General features: G+C 40.7%; 1 protein-coding gene across 1 annotated transcript in view; it reads left to right on the top strand.

The window, feature by feature from the left end:
• The window catches only part of suclg2 (succinate-CoA ligase GDP-forming subunit beta), a 93,505-nt gene that overhangs the window by 22,853 nt on the left and 51,628 nt on the right, over positions 1 to 19,024 (top strand). Inside the window, exon 2 of the mRNA XM_064305069.1 lies at positions 5,346 to 5,487. Within this exon, the coding sequence (XP_064161139.1) occupies positions 5,346 to 5,487 (142 nt within the window). The remainder of the gene's footprint in view (positions 1 to 5,345; positions 5,488 to 19,024) is intronic.

The following is a 19,024-nucleotide window of genomic DNA, read 5'->3' as shown; positions in this document are numbered from 1 at the left end:
TCCATATATTCCAGTTCTCTTTATGCCCAAGGTAACTTTTAGTGCCTGAAGGGACACCTCAAACCCTATTACATATTCAGCATTTGTTATTTTTGGAATTATTTGTTCGGTGACAGTGGGGTCTCTGATGATTCATTTTAAAATGTCTTTGCTTGTTCCGTCGCCTACTGTTGTGCAGGTAATCTGGAAACTTTGTTTTGTGATTTTATTGAGCATCTTCCAAACACACTGTCTTTTATAGCTGCCAGATTGGATTAATCTCTGCCCACTTTTTCTCATTGCAGTTTTCCATGAAAATGGAACTTTTTCCAAAAATAGGCTATTTAGTGATGTTCCTTACCTTAAAGTTGGATAGACTTGCATGGTTTGCATATTGAAAGGCAAAGAGAGTATCTTTCCACAAACTTTTGACATACTGAGCATGGCAGTCCCTCTAATCCGTGAGTGATGAATTCACTATTGCTTTTAACAAAAGAAAATGTCTCTGAGTAAAGACATATGCTGATGGCCTTTCTGCATTATTTAAATTTGTCATTTCCTACCGAATTGTTAAAATCACTTGGAAAAGAAATGTGATCAAGTCTGAAAGTACAATATTTTACTTCCTTCTTTTCTGCCTGTAGTACCCAGAATGTAGGCCTAGTACCGGAAATGCGAAGCTGTGCCATGCACCTGCTTCCTGTCTAGAGCACCGTTAAATATTATTGGATATCACATTCAAAGGTCACACAGGAAAACACAGCTGCATGGTTACAAAGAACCACAGTGGGGCATCCTCAACTTCGTTGCTCAATAGCGACTCCTCTGGTCAAATGGGCGTGAGCAGTCTTCCTGTGATATTTCAAGTTAGGTCATGTTACGATACAGAATGATAATACATTATTGTCTGATTAATCAGAAATTTGTTCTGCATAACATTTTCTATAATTCTATAAATTCCTCCCAAATTTAAATATTTTTCAAGTTTTTTTTCTGAAATTGAAGACACTGAAAAGGGCATATAGTACCCATCGAGATCACGTTACAGTAACACTCGAAGTATTGGGACGGCCATGTGCAGATGACATGCCTGTTATCCATGTCATGGGCCCAGTGCATTCACATCCCCCTATTCTCAAAGATCTCTCGGACAAAAAAGGCACACCTTATCCCTTGCAGAACTGAAAGTACGCTCTGCTATATTGGTGATATGCCAATGCCTCTGTAGAAGTGTTGCATTTTTATTTTTAGTTTTATGTGGCTAATTTTGTTCCTGAAAGATTCCTGAACTGCGCATATAGGCCTGGATTTATATTCTGACTTTTTTTTTTGCTTCTAGCTATAAATACCACTCCTGGGTGCTGGGTTTTTTGACAGGCATGACAGTAAGAATAGGAAGCGCGTTGATGTACTTTCATGTGATGTGGGAGCTCATTCGACTCCGTTGTGGGAGATCTGGTGCAGTCCTTCCCAACGGAGACCCAAACCAAATAGCATTTTGCCCCAGCTGTCGAAGACAAAGAGCACTTCTCACTCGCGCTCAAACATCTAAAGTGGGTTCTGCAAATAAAAATGGGTTTCACAGCACTGTAAAACTCTGCTATCTGAGGATCTAATTGTCGCAAGTGCCTGAACACCGCTCCTTTAAGAGGCAACATTTTATGTAGGGTGTCAGAAGTTTGCTGCGATGATAAGGTATTCAGGGCAATCATGTTATATGCTTTCAGAGTACTTGCAATGCATTGTGTCCCATCCCTGAACCCTCTGTAGCTCACCAAGACTGCTAATGAATTTAGGCCAGTTAAAACAGCACAGCGCGTCGCTGTCTTACATCGAGATCTTTTAATGAATAGAAACGTCCGACCAGCCTGTGGAAGCGACCCATAAAAATGTTGTCATCTATTTAGGACAATCTAGTTCTAATCAATCTGAGCATCTTCCAGGAAAAAAAATTGACCTGGGCAGTAATGTAACATACGTAACGACTTCATAAGGGTGAGTGATGAAGAAGCCATACACATTACAGAAAAGGGTTTCATTACTGTCCATTTATTTTGCTGGTCATCATAACCAGGGGACTCATTTGTGAATGAGGTTGTGTAGTCTATGAACGGGGACTGTCTGGTTGGCTACTGAATAACCAATCTTACCTCACCATTTTTCTGAATGTGTTTCACATAAGAGAACCGTAGAGCTGAGTGAGATTTAGAACCCTGAGGGTGAGGGGACAAGCTTGGTGCGGTGCCACCGGTTGTGATGCTATAGCCTATATTTATGTTTCACATCTCCGTTTCATCCTTTTCACTTCTGTTTGGTTCATCTGTCGTTGTTTCTCATTTGTTTCTGTATCTGCCAGCATCGCCCTCTCGTAATGACAGCAGTGCCCGTGGTCATCCGTTATGGCGTTAATGAGATTCCGCGGGTGTGATTCCTGTCAGTGCCGTTGTCCCCGACAGTCGGATTGTCAGGGTTTTACATTGTTAACCTATGTCTTTAAACGACAATCTTTTGCTCTCAGCTAAACAAAATGGATCTCTTCGGTGGCTGAATTAATTGAAGTGTTAGTGTTTGTTTATTTCATCCTTAAATTTCAAGGGAATCGGGATGCATGTGTGGCATTTTGCGCTTGATTGAGTCTGCTCTGGATGCCGCCATCTGCATCGGAACGCCAAACAAAGCGTGCCTCATTACGGGCGCCTTATAAATCATGGAGTGGCTCCCGACCTCATCTGAAAGTCATGCCATGGCCTTGTCGTCCCTCTTCTGCTGTTAAGTCTTCTGTGCACTCTGCGGTCACTGTGCCTGTCGGAATTCACTTTTGGAAGATTTACTTTGATCACACCCGTATTGATATGGTCATGATTGTTTGAACCATTAGACATAGAGTCTGTGTACTGGCAATGTTTGATAAATGAAATGATCATGAACTACAGGCATGACCTTGCCAGTGCTGCGATTTCCCAGCAGTTAAAAGGTGCTGGATCTTTATTATATAAGCTAGCCCCTACAAATCATAAGATACTCAGGAGTTTTGACAGTACTATAGAATTAGATATGATGTCTATATACTAAAGGTAGGAGTCTATAAACCAGGACAGGCTATTGCATTGGAAGGGCTCTATTGTTTCTTGGTCTTACGAATGCAGTTTGCGGTGTCTTAGTGAAGACTGAATGTGAGTTTAAGCCAGTCAGTGGTTCAAACCAATCAGGCCTGGTATGCTAATACACTTTCTCACTGGGTGAACCCCGAGAGATGTTTTTTTTTTTTTCTGTCAGAACAAGAAGTCAAAAGGAAAGGCTTACCCCACACGTAAATAAGCTTACAAACAAAAAAGAGCTCTATTTTCAGACACATTTTTAGAGATTGCATTGTTGCCGCAGTCTACACTCTGGAATTGAGACATTTCTCAGCATAATTAATTTTTTCAGTGGACATATCCAGGCCCCATGCACTATTCAGACCTGCTCTCTATGTCAAATGTGGTTACAAGTGCTGCTACTTTGCAGTGCACCACTGTGGCATTTCTCACCGCCACCTTATTTATAGGTAAACAGACGCCCTTATTTTAGCGCTTGCTAATGCCGACTGTGTGGTGAGGTGATTAACGTGAATTGCCTGAGAGATGCTGAGATGCTGTTCCCTTTCTTAGGAAATGATGGCTGTGATTAGATCACGATGTGCATATTGCGTACAGCGTCACGGACACAGTCAACACAAGTACAAATGTGGCCTTAGGTCGGAAGCTGCGCTGTTCTAGGAATTAGAACATTAGAATCTAGTGTTGTCTTTGGGTGGGGGTGGGAGGGGGGGAATATACAGTTTTGGGTAATGAAGACTTGCAGTTCATTCTACCCTCTCTGGGAGGCGAGCAGTATAATTAGAACCATCTCAAGACTGAAGAGCTTTGTTTGTCCTGCCATGTCTGATTTTTTCTTTTTGTAAGTGGGGGAAACGGTAATGGCAGTTCTTGCCAGGTGTGGATGTCATTATGTCACTCATCCATTCGGCAAGGGAGGTCATGGGTTACCCATCCTGTGATGTCACTCCATTGTTTGCATTTTTTTTTTTTAACTTGATAAAGCAACTCTTGAGTTATTGTGTTTCTGCAGGACATGTCTCAAACATTCCTCATGTTGTTTGTTGCCCTTCACTCCTATTGCTATTCACAGCGCCTCCCAGCCTGCTATAATGAAGTAGCCAATTTCACTCCTGCTTCCTCTTAGGAGTGACTCAAACCAACATTATTTACTCTCGCTAATGTTTATGCCCTTTCCTTTATTGCAGGCCTTGCAGTTTTCCAAATGAAAAAGAAAAAACGAAACAAAACATAAATTCAACATTTTCAGCTGCCTCTGATTTGTCTTCACTGAGGAAACCTTGCTGTAATGGCTTTGTTCTTTAACAAATGGTACATGGGCAATGCGCACACTTGGCATAATGGGCCTCTACGACGTGCAGTGGAAATGTAACATTTAAGTGGGCTTTTCATATTAAAACCGAATGCCTTTTTAATAGCAGCAACAGCTGGAGTCAACAGCAGTCTCATCTGCTGAGCAAACAGTTTCTAAGCCGCCTTGGCCTGTGTCGCTCTCTTCCATTACTCTCCATAAAGAGCAGAGAGCATGCCCATATGCCTCTGCTCGAGAAGGTGTCTTAAGTAGGCGTGTAAAGTATCTGGGCACACACTCCTGCTTTCAAGAGAGATCATACGTCTTGATCAGCCTTTCAAGTAGCATAATGAACCAATTACCACCATGACTACTGCGTACATAAGGGGCCATTAATTTACCTTCATGTGTGTAAACAGTTTTCTTTTTTTTAAAGATTCATTTACAGTAGCTCATTTCAGATTTAGCTTCACAATGTGGCCAACGTTTACCTGCTTCTCAGGTGTCCACTAGTTTTAACCTAGCGGACGTGATGAACACCGGAGGACTTTTCACTGGAGGGTACCATTTTTACATTGAACAGAATTATAAATGGCCCTGTTTTTATTTATTTATTTAAATTGTTTTAATTTAAACAAGAATAAGTAATTTGGGTTTTTTTTATCCGCAGACACGTATAGTGGGGCTCACTTTAATCTTTTGTTTAAGGCCTCCTGTGTGTTTATATAGCCTAATAATTGGGAAAAAGAAAACTCACTTATTAATTTGTAACGACAGAAGACCCTGACATGGACACAGTCATGTGGAACATGTCGGTTTTCTGCCATAATTAATTAACAAAGTGGCAAAGACTGTAGTGAGTATTATGCAACCTCTGGCTCATTTTTAAAAATAAATAAAGTCGAATTACTCTCACAGGCCTGTTCCTTATTCTGTGGATTTGAGGATTTTAATGGTGTCTGCTGCTCCTCCTACAGTTGACGAGGGTGAACCCTATAAGATGGCTGAACCTGCAGGAGTACCAGAGCAAGAAGCTGATGCAGGACAGTGGGGTGGCGGTGCAGCGTTTCTTCGTCGCAGACACGCCCGCCGATGCCCTGGAAGCAGCCAAAAGACTGAGTGAGTGGCACAACAACGCTAACAAAATAAATTAAATGTTTGTTTAATGCCGGGATTTGCACACACACACACACACACACACACACAAACACACACACAAACAGCTGTGGCTAATTTTGGATGATGTGTCATCAAATCCAGTTTTGCCATTTTGGCAGGCTGACTTCCATCTCAGGAATAGGTGTTTCTGGTGTGTTTTTTTCATTTTTTGTGGCTGACACAACCCACTTGTTGTGTTTCATGTGCTGGACATCTGCAATGACAGTTTCTGCCTCCTAGGAATGTTGTTAATCAGGCCTGTGAGATGTGGGCCTCCAGACCCTGAGGTGATCAGTTAAATCTTTGGGAGATTAGTCTGAGATGTGTCTCTCTCTCAAGTTCTCAGTTATGCTTTCCTTACATGTGAGATGAAAATGTGACTGTGGGTTTTTGAGGGAACATTGGAACATACCCTGGTAAAGATAATAACAGCCTGTACCAGATCCTGCTTATCTGAAAGTACATGATGTGCTTTAGCCCTTTTGTTCTGTCTGAAATTTCATTCATTCAGAAGAGGGGTTATGATTAGGCCAATTTCTTCATTGGTGGTACCAATTTCTTCATTTCTTACATTTCTGGTAGTGTACCCATAACTACCCGTACCTGTTTTTTCTACTCTACAGTCCATTTCAGGTCACGTCCATGCTTTAGATGTGAGTTGTTCCTGTTTTTTTATGAGCCTAAATGACCTTTCCCTTGCCTGAAGCGTCCGTTTAGGTAAATGACATGGTCCCCGTGGAGATGGTAGCGTACGTTGAGGTTGTGACTCCAGCTCAAATGGATTTCTGTTTGGATGTGGTGCAGCTGTGCGGGCATCTGCTCTGGGCCCCCTCCCCCTGTTTACTAAGCCATGAAGCGGTGGACCTGACAGCTCAATTGGAGCCGGGTGTCTGGAGATGCACACTTTGTGGAGAGACTTAAAAAGTGAACGGTGAATGATAGTGCCACACAACTTAGAGGATGAAGGTTATTCAGGGTATGAAGTGAGGCTGACCTGGACTGACCTGGACCATCTTACGCTGAGAGATGGTCACAGCACCTGACTACTTTGCCTTTTTTTTTTTTTATTTTTTTTTTTAGCTTCTTTAACTTACTTCTATTTTAGAACAAAAGTGTATACTTTTTGGTATATTTGACATTTGCAATGACGGCGCTCAAAAAAACAGCTTCTTCTTCAGAAAACTCACACAAGCAAGGATGTCGTCTGCGGCATGGCTGCTGAAATGTTATCTGAGGCCTTGCAGAACGCAGTGAGTCCAATCCATGAACATATGGTGGAAATTGGAGTGATGCTATGGTCACTTAGGGAAGAAATGGTAACGCAAACAATGTCATCTAAGGTTAAGGTTTTATTATTTTTCAAATAAAAAAAGACACTAATCATTTTAAAAGAAATTTAACAATCTGGAGGACAGGTCGAGAAGAAATAATAAAGGGTAAAGGGGTGGGAAGCTGCTTCCCGTACAATAAGCTACTGGCTAAACCCCTCCATAAATCCCCTTTGGAAGGATATAGAGCAAAATAAAATTCAGCCAATTAGGTAGCAGGATATACTGTTTTCTGGTATTAGTTACAAGAAATGTGCTCTATGCTATGGTGATATCATTTCATTTGTCCTTCAAACTTTCATGGCTGTGGAAGGATTTTTGGGTTTCAAAACTTATAAAATCAAAGTCTTATAAACATTCACCGATCTGGAATATTCTAACAGGCAGTAGTCCATTTGTTATGAATTCATGGGCACAAAAGAGTATGTAAGTATTATAAGTCGTTGCAGCTCAAAATTCTATTCTTGAATTCGAGGACCTTGTGTCTCACTACAAAATACTCCAGAATATTTATTTTTACCTTAGATTGAGATCTGCCTTTAAAACATACAAAATCCAGTAATAGACTGGGTGTAGGAACAGCTCCGAAAGGTAAAGCTTCATATATTTACACTCAACTCATGACGCACAACACTCCTTCTGGGTCCAAACTATAGAATAAGGATCGAAACCAATGAGGAGGGTTCCTGCAGTTTGGGACACTGCATGGCAACAGAGGGTCAAAGAACCCAAATCGGCAGTTTAAAATGTGTACTCCATGTAAGAGACATCTTATGGGGTTAGCGCCTCTTCCCTGGTGTACTTTTTGCCCTCCAGGAACAGCTGATGCATGTGTTGTGGAACTGCCCTGAGGTATAAAGGTTTTGGGCTAAGGTGCTTGAACATTTACCTTTGGATCCTGTTCTCTTTCTTTCAATTGACATCTGTAGATCTAAGCTTCCTAAAACAGAATATAAACTCTGGACACCTGGCATGACAAAAAAAGATTGTTGTTCAGCTCTGGCTCCCACCTCTCCAGCTCTCCATCAAATTTTGGCTGCGTAATTTTCTGGATATTGTATACATGGAGATGTCTTCTGCTAGTCAATGGAACAAAATCAGGCACTCCACAAGTTTGGAGAGGCATTGTAGCCACAGTTAAGGACCTTCTTCTATATTAGAATGTTTTACTTATTATACTTATTGTCAGTAGCATTTCTTTTCTAATTAGTTTACTATATTTAGATGGATAATTGTATCCCGTGTGTGTGTGTGTGTGTGCCTGTATTGGTGTCTGAACCCACAATACAAGTTGAAAAATAAATAAATAAATTAAAAGTATGTGAGGCTGACCTGAATCCATGATCTCAGATGTGAAAGGTTTGAAGGTTCACCAGGACTCAGTAACAAACTTTTTATAGTGGCAGTTCTGTCCCAAATACATATTGCAATTTTGCAGTGTATATTTCATTCTAGTTACATATTTAAATGTCTTGTTGTCCTAATCTCAAAAGTTAATGGGTTTATTTTATTATATTGAGCAATATTACCTATGAGAAATATGAAAGTAGATAGTTGTTAATTATGAACATCAGCCCCATTAAATAGCACACTGAAAAGCAAGCAAATTTATTCCACCTTTGTGTAAAAAGTACAAAAAAAAAAAACCACTGTTTTGAATGACATTAAACTGTACAAATGGTTCTGCATCCATCCCTAATCTAGTAAAACTGCAAGTACAGGTGAGACGTTGTACAGATTAAACAGCTCTCTGTGTTGTTAAGTGATCTCACTGTCAAAGCAGCAGGCTTAATGCTGGCTTCATCAGTCATGGCTTGACTACACAGCTCTTGCTTTTACTCCAGCGAACTGGTAAGAGAAAAAATGATAAAAACAACAAATTGCTGTATGCTGATTGGAAGCCACAGCAAATTCAACACTAAGGTTGTTTATGACTTGATGTTCAGTAAATCAACGTGGAAGTAGATTTTTTTTTGTTTTTTGTTTTGTAGGGATGGGGAGAAGGGGGTGGGAGTAGGAGGGATGTATGCATGTCTGAAATGAAATCCTGGCAAAAACATCTAACAAAAATGTTCTGAAATCATTCTATAACTTCTGAAGTGTTGGATTGTTGATGCTAGTTTTGGGTCCCAACTGCTCAGTCTGTAAACGTATAAACTGCCATTTAAGGCTGGGCCTTCCTTTCACAAGTTTCTATCACAGGCTGTGTCATTAACCAAATGTGATTACAGTCCACTGCTTTATTGTTGTCCTGCCAGTAGCATGGTGAGTTATATTGGCCATGGTTACTACAGCTTCCTCAGGGTAACACATCATAACTTGCTTCCAACAATGTTCCATGTGCCACAAGCTTCCAGTTATCGAGAGAGAGTGACACGGGGGGTTGACTGTAGGCTGTAATGTTGACTGACAGGAAAGTGTACATGCTTAGTGATCCTCCCGAGTGTGCAGATGGCACTCTGGTGACTTGAGATACAAGTCCAATTCCAATAACATTAATTTAGGAAACAAGCAAATATGTTTTGTGTATTCAGCAAAGAAAATCATGAGGTTGCAGGGTGTGAAATTTACAATTAAATTGTTTGGAAGCATAAAGCCTATTACTTGCTAGCATAATGCTTTACTAAAATGTAGTCTTCTGTTTTCATCAGGTAAGGCGTGATGTCATGAGACATGCCTGCATAGGCATTAAGCATGAGCTCGTTGGTACCTTATCATGTTCAGACATGAATCGCAACACATGTAATGAATATAAATTACGGTCTCCCATTTTGCATTGTTACTGCCTCTCTCCCCACCCCCCACAAAATGAAAGTCTGGAAATGATTTTGGCCACTTTGTATATTATAAACCTGTTGGCAGATGCATCTGTTGGCTAAATCTTGATGGATATTCATTGCAAATCCCTATAATAGATTTCTTAGCATCTGCAGTATCTCTCCTGTCTGCCTAGCTTTTTTCCCTCCACACAGAGATGGACGAGGAAGAGATAGGAAAACATTTGGTCGACTTTTCACTATTCCACATGTTGAGCCAGATTGATGAACATGTGCACTGTATATGCACACAAAACTCAATTATTTTGTTCCAGGATCCGTTAAATGAAATATTTTCCTTTTATCTGTGCTGACTGGTTGTCTTTTGTCAAAATAACTGCTATATTTTTATGAATTTAGAATTTTAGCTGTCCAGATAACACAGCTCTTTTGAGAGGCTTAGGTTTCAGTCTAGTTTTCGTTTGGATTTTTTCATTGGTGTTCAGGCTTCTCAAAACAAATAGGAAGACATATATGTCAGTGTGTATTGTGCCTGTTTGCTGTTCATAATTCAAAAAATATAATTTGCAGTATTTATATACAATGGCAAACTCAAAAGATAAGCCTGAAAAAGATTGCTTAGGTCAAAAAATTCTTTCATTGTCCAAAAATAATAATAATAGAAATCGTGGAAAAACCATTACCATTCTTTTGGCTTTAAAAACACACACACTCACCTGTATGTGTTTGAAAGTTTGCAAAGTATAGACAGACTCTGCACCAATCTCCTGTGTGTACTGTTTTTCCACTTAAATTCTCCATCTTTTCTTTCATGGTCTGTAGGACACCCAGAGATGAATAACACTCTGCTATGGAAGATTTAGCCTTTATTTTTCAATAAACATTCAATTAAATGCCAAGTGGTGACCTGATTTTTAAATGACCTACCGTGCAGCAAAGCAATTGACTCTGAATGGAGAAAGTGCTACGGTATCTTTGAGAACTGTTAATGTGTGTCAGAAATAAGCCTAAATTGATAGTCACAGCCTTCTGTAAATGCACCTTCACCATTACCTAACTTTAAGGTCAGACACTGGTTTTGCCATGCTGGTGACATTGCTTATGGCTTTGGGCTTGGCTCTGAAGGCTGTCCAATCCGGATCCCTCGCATGTAATTGATGATTTCCTGTTGCTGGTGAAGGTGCTAGTTGACACTTCCAAAAACCTGGCCTTTTTAGCAGGAACCCACCTAATTTCTGTCAGAATTAGCTAACTCTTCCATCTTGACCTGCTAAATCCAGTGTCCTTGTGCAGTTCTGGGGCCAACGTGCTGAAGAAATTTCCATCGATTGGATGAGATGTTAAACCAAGGTCTTGACACACTGATCCTTAAAGGTCCCAGACCAATTGCTGAAAGAGTTCTGTTATTAACCCTAGTGTCCTGGTTAGAACCCTAAACTGGCTTTCTGCATCTGCCAACCTGATCACACATCTCTCCACCCACCCCATGTTTGACCTCACACTTACACGCACTTACTACCTGAATCCATTCCCTTAGTAGTCACTGTGAATGTTCAGTTGATTCTTATTGTTATATAAAAGTTAAAATAAAAAATTAAATAGAATTGTTCTTGAGATTACACCTTTTTCAGTGGAAGCCTATTTAGGAATGCAGGCTTGTTAAATCAGAATCACACTTACCAAGAAAATAGAATATCTAAATTCCCATCACAGTGATATGAATATTCAAAATAAAAGTTCTTTTTTTGTGAACAGCAGCCAAATCTCCTGTGTGCTTATTAGGGGGATCTCAAGTTGGATATGTCAAAAATACAGCATAATGCAGAAGTGTGCTGACATTAAACCCCGTGAAAAATGCAGGTATGAAAACAAACTTCAAAAGAGTTGTTTTAGCAGGGTAGCACTTTTGAAATTATCAGAGTTGGAATTTATTAGGGGTTATTCATTCACTCTCTCTTAAATAAACAGGCATATGTCATTATTTAAAAAAAAAAAAAATGAAATTCCTTATCTTGAGCAGTAGTGGATAGGGTCCATAAAAGAATATTACTTGAATAAGCAGGAATAGTCAGTAACACGTTCCCTGTTGCCGATGAGTTTGTTTTTGAATTATTTGACTGTGCTTGGTCTACCCTCTTTTTGATATTGTGGTTTTCAGAAGATTGGTCGGGGCCAATCTTTTGATGTTCTAGAGCCACTCAGTTTGTGTGTCATGGCTCCTCTGCGGAAGGACTGCTGCTTCTGTTTGAACTGGAGTGGAAGGACAGCCATCCCGTTTCTCAGGATGGATGTGATTTTTGCATCTGCCTCTGCTTGATCTTCACTCAGTGCTGAAAAGAAAGAGAGGGGAAAAAGTTCAGGGATGGAACCGGATTTTCTGCACCTCGGTTTCAGTAGTGGTGATGAAGCCTGCATGCATGTTTTTGTTTTAAGTCAAACTTTTTATCTGACTTTTTGTCTCTTCAATTTGAAGGGGAAAATTCTGATTTGGCATTGCTTTAAAAAAACCAAAACATATTACTCATTGCACATTTAATATTAAAGTTAGTGTTGAATCAGGGATGAAATTGCTCCCTCGGTTTATTTATCTATTTATTGGTGCTGGGTCAGTCCTCTTTCCTATTTGGACCACTGTGTCATGTGGCAATGTGAATTAAAATGTTCAAGCCTATTAAAATACTCAAGAGGTTCGTGCACGCCTCACTAATGATTATCTGTGCCTGCCTTTCTTCCATGAAAGCCATGTACATGAACAAGGCCCACAGTTTTCCATGAGACCCCAATTGCCCTGTTAGCATTGCTGCTACCATTGGGCCCGATGTACCACAGCATCATGAGCTCAGTCACTCAATTCAGAGACAGCCTTTGAACCTATTTATCCAATTCCTGTTTATGGGCCCTTTAGTCATCTTACCAAATAGCACTTTGTGCAGGAATATTATTTATTTTACTCATTCATTATATCTAATCCTCTATATTTTTGCGTTATGACATTGATTGTCTTGTCTGTTTTATTGTTTGAGTGCTCTGACAGAAAATTCCATTGTCTCATTCATTTTACATTTATTATATTTCATTTTATTCTCTCGAGCACAAGTTCTGCACACTGGCCAAGATCTTTCTCATCTCCTTTTTGGAGCAAAGTTTACTGAGCAGTGATAATTGCCAACCTATCTTAGGGTCAGACCCCCGTTAGATATAGTACATTTTGGATATAGGCCTATATACATTTTTTTGTAAACTTCTTACTGTATGTAATGGTATGCTCCATGGATGGGTGAATGTTCTAAGCTGCCAGTGTTGTAATATAATGTATTGCTTCCGCCCCTTGAAAACTCTTTTCTGTTCAGTTATAATTAGATTGCACAGTTGTGGAAGGAAGGGAGAAATTTTCAGTGTTTACAAAGCCTGTCTGCTTGCTCTCTGATCCAGTCTAGGGTATTGTTCACACCTTGACTATTGCTTGCAGTCTTGTTTAGGATCATCTGCAGCACCATATGTTTTCTTTCGACCGTCCACCCTTTTGAGTCGGTGCCATCTGTCATGTCTTCCCCACACTAGAAGTCATGCGTGGTGCCCCTGGTTTGCTTTGTGTAAACACATCCCTGTGCAAATTACGTGCCTGTTTACCTTTTTTATGCAACAGTTCTGTAGGGTTTCCTTCTTTCTGATTTGGAGGAATAGCCTAGCATTTCAGACATTCTATGACACGTGAAGTAACTTTTGCATTGTTGCGTATTTAATAAGTATCTCACATTGCAATACCGAAAATAGTATGTATTTATTATTATGTAATTGCTGAGCTTGTGGGTCCAGACTGTGGTTTAGTGAATATGCAGGAGGGATATTGGCCATTAATCACTGCATGTGTCTCACTGTTCTGCCGCTTTACCTCTCATTTCCAAACCCAAGCACTGCGTCTAGAATAACCACGCATACCAAGGGTCATTGAATTGTTAATAACGTCGAAAAGGGAAAACAAACCTATAATCCGATATATTTATTTATTTATGTTTTTTTTTTTTTAAATCAGAGTTTATGGATCATAAAGGACTTTGATTGCAGTCCTGATTTGTATTTCTCTTGTAAAACAACTGGGACGTCTTTCAAATTATTTCTGCAAATACGTTCTAAAGACCGCAGGTTGCTCTCGGGAACCTCACAAATCAAAATGTAATTTCAAATTCCTGATGGCTGTGCGGTATTGATATGATGTGCTGCACATTACCCTTATTCACTCAGAATTTTGCTGCTTTGCCAACATTTCTCTGTCTTTTCAAGGCGGACAGGTATGATTTTATTATTTGGATAATGTTAACTATAAGTGGATGTTTTGTTTGGGTCATTTAAGGGTCTTTCTAGCAGTAAAATACTGGGCTACATCTTATCGTCTTGCTAAATTTGCTTTATACATTAATTGATTACGTAGTTCTGAATTATATATACAATTATATAACATCTAGGCCTATAACTCAAGATCCACACCATATTGATGGAAATTTTTAATTGCACATTTTTTGCTTATTTACGTTGGCTGTGTTGTAATTTATGGTAAGAATGCTACCATAGCACCTATGGATTGATGGTCATCTTGATTGTAATCTGATGTTTATTTTTTGCCAGTGAAAAGCCAGTAAGGGATGATTATGCATCGATCAGAGTGCATTACAAAAAGAATGTACTAATCACACCCCAGTGTATTTTATCCTAATGGACCTCCTGTGAAATCTCATGTAATGCTGTTTGCAGGTAACCTGCAGGATATCTTGAGTCCTCCATCCCTTTTGCCAGAAACTCTTCACTTACTCCGGGCACCTTAAAGACTGCTTTCATCCACTCAAAATAGCATGGCCTCTAGAAAACTCGCCAGAGTCTTTGAAGAGTGCTGAGACCTGCAATAACAACGAGCGTTCGCCAATGTCTTTTCAAACACGCTGTCCAGTTTCTGTCCACTGAAGTGCTAGGCAGGTTTGTCACAGGTTCCCAGCTTTGTAGGCCAGCCAGTACACAGACTTTTCTCTAACTCTGCTGTAAAACTAACTACCCCCTGTCTTCTCCACCCATGAAGTGTGTTCATGTAGTGAAGAGCAGTTGTGTGGCTGTAACACACATGCGCAGATGCACACACAGACACATTGTGTGACTGTCTAACGCTTTAAATAATGACATGGCAGTGAAATAAATAAATACGATGTAAATGTCAGAGCGCATGGGAAAACTTATATTATTTTGTTGCTACTGTACATGCTTTCAATTGTAATTTAAGGAAATTGGCCAATTAAAAAATATTTTGCCATCTGTTCTCCTAAGTGTCGTGGATTGTCACGTTAAACAATGCCACCAAGCACACACTGTGCTCTTGAGCCTGCTTTCTGTCTTCCACACACCCTCTCTTGCAGTTTGAAGACCCGAGGCGCACAGCAGGAGATGTAAGCAACACTCCTAGTGTATAGCAGTCTGAATGGTTTCCATAAGCTGGTTGGCATAATATCAACAGGCAGGTTTCACTCAGGGCACTAACTTGCTTCTAAGTCTCAACAAATTATTGTTGTTTTATGCACATTACCAATCATGTTTATGATGTAGCACTCATCGCAACATCTGCTCTTGATTTGGGAAAACAAAGACAAAAACTGACTGCATTTGGCATTGGGACTGTGTATTTGATATCGGACCATCCATGCACTTTTTTGTAAATGCTGAAAAATGGATTTCTCTATGCATGATTTACAAATCAGTTCTATTAGGGTCCTGTAGTAGGCTATGTATACATATCGAGTCTATACACAGCAAATTGTGATCATTTGACTTTTCTGACACCAGTGGTCATTACATTACTTTGACTCAACCTATCTTCATGACTTCATGGATATATTAATATTCCCAGATTTAAAAAAAAGAAGAAAAAAAAGCTATACCTATTTTTACATAATTGTATGAATTGAAAATACCATAGCTGTCTTTGACTAATGTCATGACAGATCTTTCCTACAGATGCCATTTTTCAAACTGATATTACAGTATCTATGGCTTCAGTTCAAACTGAGTGTCCCCTCACTAAATAGGGAAGTGGACTGGTTGTCCTAGGATCATGTCAATTCGATGGAACACTAGTTCCATGTTTTTGTTCTGAGAAAATGGTCCAATCTAATATGTAAACCTTAAATAGGTCAACCTTTTTGTCTGATGAGTTCCTTATCTTTACAGATACAGGACTTGGTGTGCGGGTGTCTGTGTTGTGGTGGTCTCACTGTGCTCTGGCATTTCATTCATCATTTCTCCCACGAAGGCAGCATACGTCGAGCCACTCTCTCTCTCTCTGATGGCATCTCCATTTGGCCTGACGTAATTGTTTCACTTTTTTGTCAATACTAACCTCATTTTAGGTGTTTGTGTGGCGTTCGATCAAATGCTCTGGAAGATTGTCTTGGAGACCCAGTGTCTCATTATTATGCCTGCTGTAAACGTGGTGCAGAAAGCCTGTTGCAGTTCGATTGGCCTGTGTTTCTCATACAGCTTGTCGTGTTCTACAGTGTGAGAACTCTTTCCAACATTAGGCATTCACCTAAAATAAAACTTCCACTGCTGTAGGGAGATAAAGTTCAACATTTTTTTATTATTTTAAAATCTGGTTTGTGAGGGAGAAACAGGGGGATATTGATAAACAGAAGAATGCATCTCTGCAGATGGTGGAAGAGTCTAGAAGGTAAAGCAGAGCAGCCTTCTATATAGGTTTACTTGAATGGTTCACCTTCAGAGGTGCAGGAGCTGGCCTGGCTGTGAAATAGGCGGGCACATACCGAGCGGCCGCCGCACATGGCCATGTTCTCCCAACCGATGCATTTCTCCATTTACATATTCCATTCTACGATCAGTCGGCCCATTTGCACACAGATTTCTGCAGACGCAATGGTGCTGCAGTGGGCAGTGTTGGATGGGAACCACGGATGATTAATACACTTTCCCCAGGCCAATATAAATGGCTTACGCCATTTCAAACTCTACACAGCAACCTGTTGACACTCTCCATAATTTAAGAGGTGGAGTCGTCCAGGTCTGCATAACGTTGCAGTTCTAATTTCTGCAAAAGTTTTGTTGGCTTCTGTCCAAAAGACATTTTGCTTATCAGTTTTTTATGTTGCTGTTGATTTTACTCTTTTAGAAAGGGTTCATTACACTACATTAGGTGACATTAAGAGTAATGATTATAAATTATGTGATTACTTCAGAGTTAACGTGAGTTAGGTTTAGGCCTGTCACCTTATGATGACCTGTTGTCATTTACAAAGATGCCATGGCTGCAGTGATGACCACTTTATCAGTGATGGGGAGCTTTGTTTTAACACTTATTTTCTACTGAAAGGTGTTCATAGGATAATATGCATCAACACCGGAGGTTTACTTCAATGGAATTCACTAGCCGAAAGTAACATGAAAATATCAGTGTCCTCATTTGCCTTCAGAGGAGAATAAAGAGAATGAAAGTATATGGAGGTTTTGAATAGCAGCAGCTATCTCCCACAGACCTCAGCCTCCCTTTGATGATGGAAAGGACAGCCTTTCCTACAATGAAATCTGCACCCAGCTGCCATGTTGAGCGATGGATTGTGTGTGCAATTTTCCCCGCCATCATTACCCACCCGGTAGATGCGCTTTTTGGGAAGAGGACGCGCAGAAGACCGGCTCACGAGCAGCTAGTTTTGCGCAAGGTTGTCGCGGCAACACGCATGCACGGGCAACAGCTCTGTCCCTCCAACACCACCAACTTCCTCTGAAGCGCTGAGGGAGTTATTTCAGTAGTCCACTGCAGGCCGTGGTCACCTGAGGGGGGGGGGGCTGCGCTTTTCAGGGGCGGAGCGGGAAAGCGGGGGCGGCTCTAATCCCGGAGAGCGGGTCAGGCAGACTCAGAGTATATTCTTATTAGAATGTTGATAGCGCGGGGAAAAAATTCACGACTTCCTTCCCGATGAAGTCCCTCCCGACAGAGAAGTGGCGATAATTGATGGTATTCATGCGGCCTCATTCTCATGCTGCGCCGGTGCCTTTTGTGAGGAATGTGCGGCTCCGGCGCGCGGCGCGCGAGGACGGTAATAATTCCGCCCTGAAAGGGAAGGTGCTTTTAGCTCCCACCGCAGTCCTCGCCTGCGCCAGGGTTACATTGTTAAAAAGAGATGAATCACTTGGAAGCAGAGAAAGCAATACCCTCCTTTGAGTCTGAGCACCTCATCAAAAGTCTTTTATTAGTCATCTACAAGTTCCATTTTCTGTAGCAGGCACGCGCTGCCGTAGTTTTCCGTCCTCCCTCTCTCTCTGTCTCTCTTCAGTGCTCTTAGTACCTGGCCGTGCACACGCGTGTCTCTTTCTCTCCGTCCTCCCTCTCTCTCTGTCTCTCTTCAGTGCTCTTAGTACCTGGCCGTGCACACGCGTGTCTCTTTCTCTCCGTCCTCCCTCTCTCTCTGTCTCTCTTCAGTGCTCTTAGTACCTGGCCGTGCACACGCGTGTCTCTTTCTCTCCGTCTTATTTTCCGAGCTCCATTCAGGTCTGCTGTCCGGCCCTTAGTCACCGTCTGGCCAGTGGGTGGTCCAAGGTGAGTTATATGAAAGACAGACAGGATACTTTTTTTGCTCTGGCTGTCCCTTAACAGGGCTTCCACAATCTGTAAAGGTCCCCAAGAATTGTTTGAAATAAAACATTAGCATCTCGAAAATCATGGAAAGTGGTTAAGTATCCAACTAGTCATTTAAAAGTTATTGAGGACTGGGAGTTTATATATTTATTTATTTTAATTATCAAGCAATATATAACCACTCATCTCTGGTTTGAACTGGTGTTGTTAATTGTGATGTTTTCAGACATCCTGTGGGATCTTGGTGATGCATGCGGGGGGGGATGTTTCACTGCCCTGCAGAAATGTCAAATACTCTCTCATAATTGTGGATCACTTTGTTCAAATCAAATGCAAGGAATTACTACAAAACACATTTTTGGTACTTATACTTATTCTACACTCACTGGAGCATCACACAAATGTGGAAAAAAGGGCCTTTCAGTGCAGGATGTGAAATGTGCTCCGTGTAAAACAAGGTTCCCACTCTTATTTGGTTTATGGCCTTGCAATGACATTGCAAGGGTACACGCATAATTTTCAAAGGCTTTTAAGGATCATTGCGCTACGTTTGTAAGGTGAGCACAAACTTATTTGCACATATTTTGTGCCTACAATATGGCCAGTCATACTTTTTTTATTTCTTACATTAGATCTATTTATTCTGTGAAATCAAACGTTTTGGATTCCATCAGTCATGGAACAGAAGGGCAATGGTTCACTGGTACAATGGTAAAATAGCTAAAGTAGGCCTATTGTAGCGGATAGATAAATTGTACCTTTTGTAC

Source organism: Anguilla rostrata, chromosome 13 (genome assembly GCF_018555375.3).
Source record: "Anguilla rostrata isolate EN2019 chromosome 13, ASM1855537v3, whole genome shotgun sequence".
In the NCBI taxonomy this organism is placed as follows: domain Eukaryota; kingdom Metazoa; phylum Chordata; class Actinopteri; order Anguilliformes; family Anguillidae; genus Anguilla; species Anguilla rostrata.
Note: the sequence above shows the minus strand (reverse complement) of the source record. Positions and strands in the feature narration are given on the sequence as shown.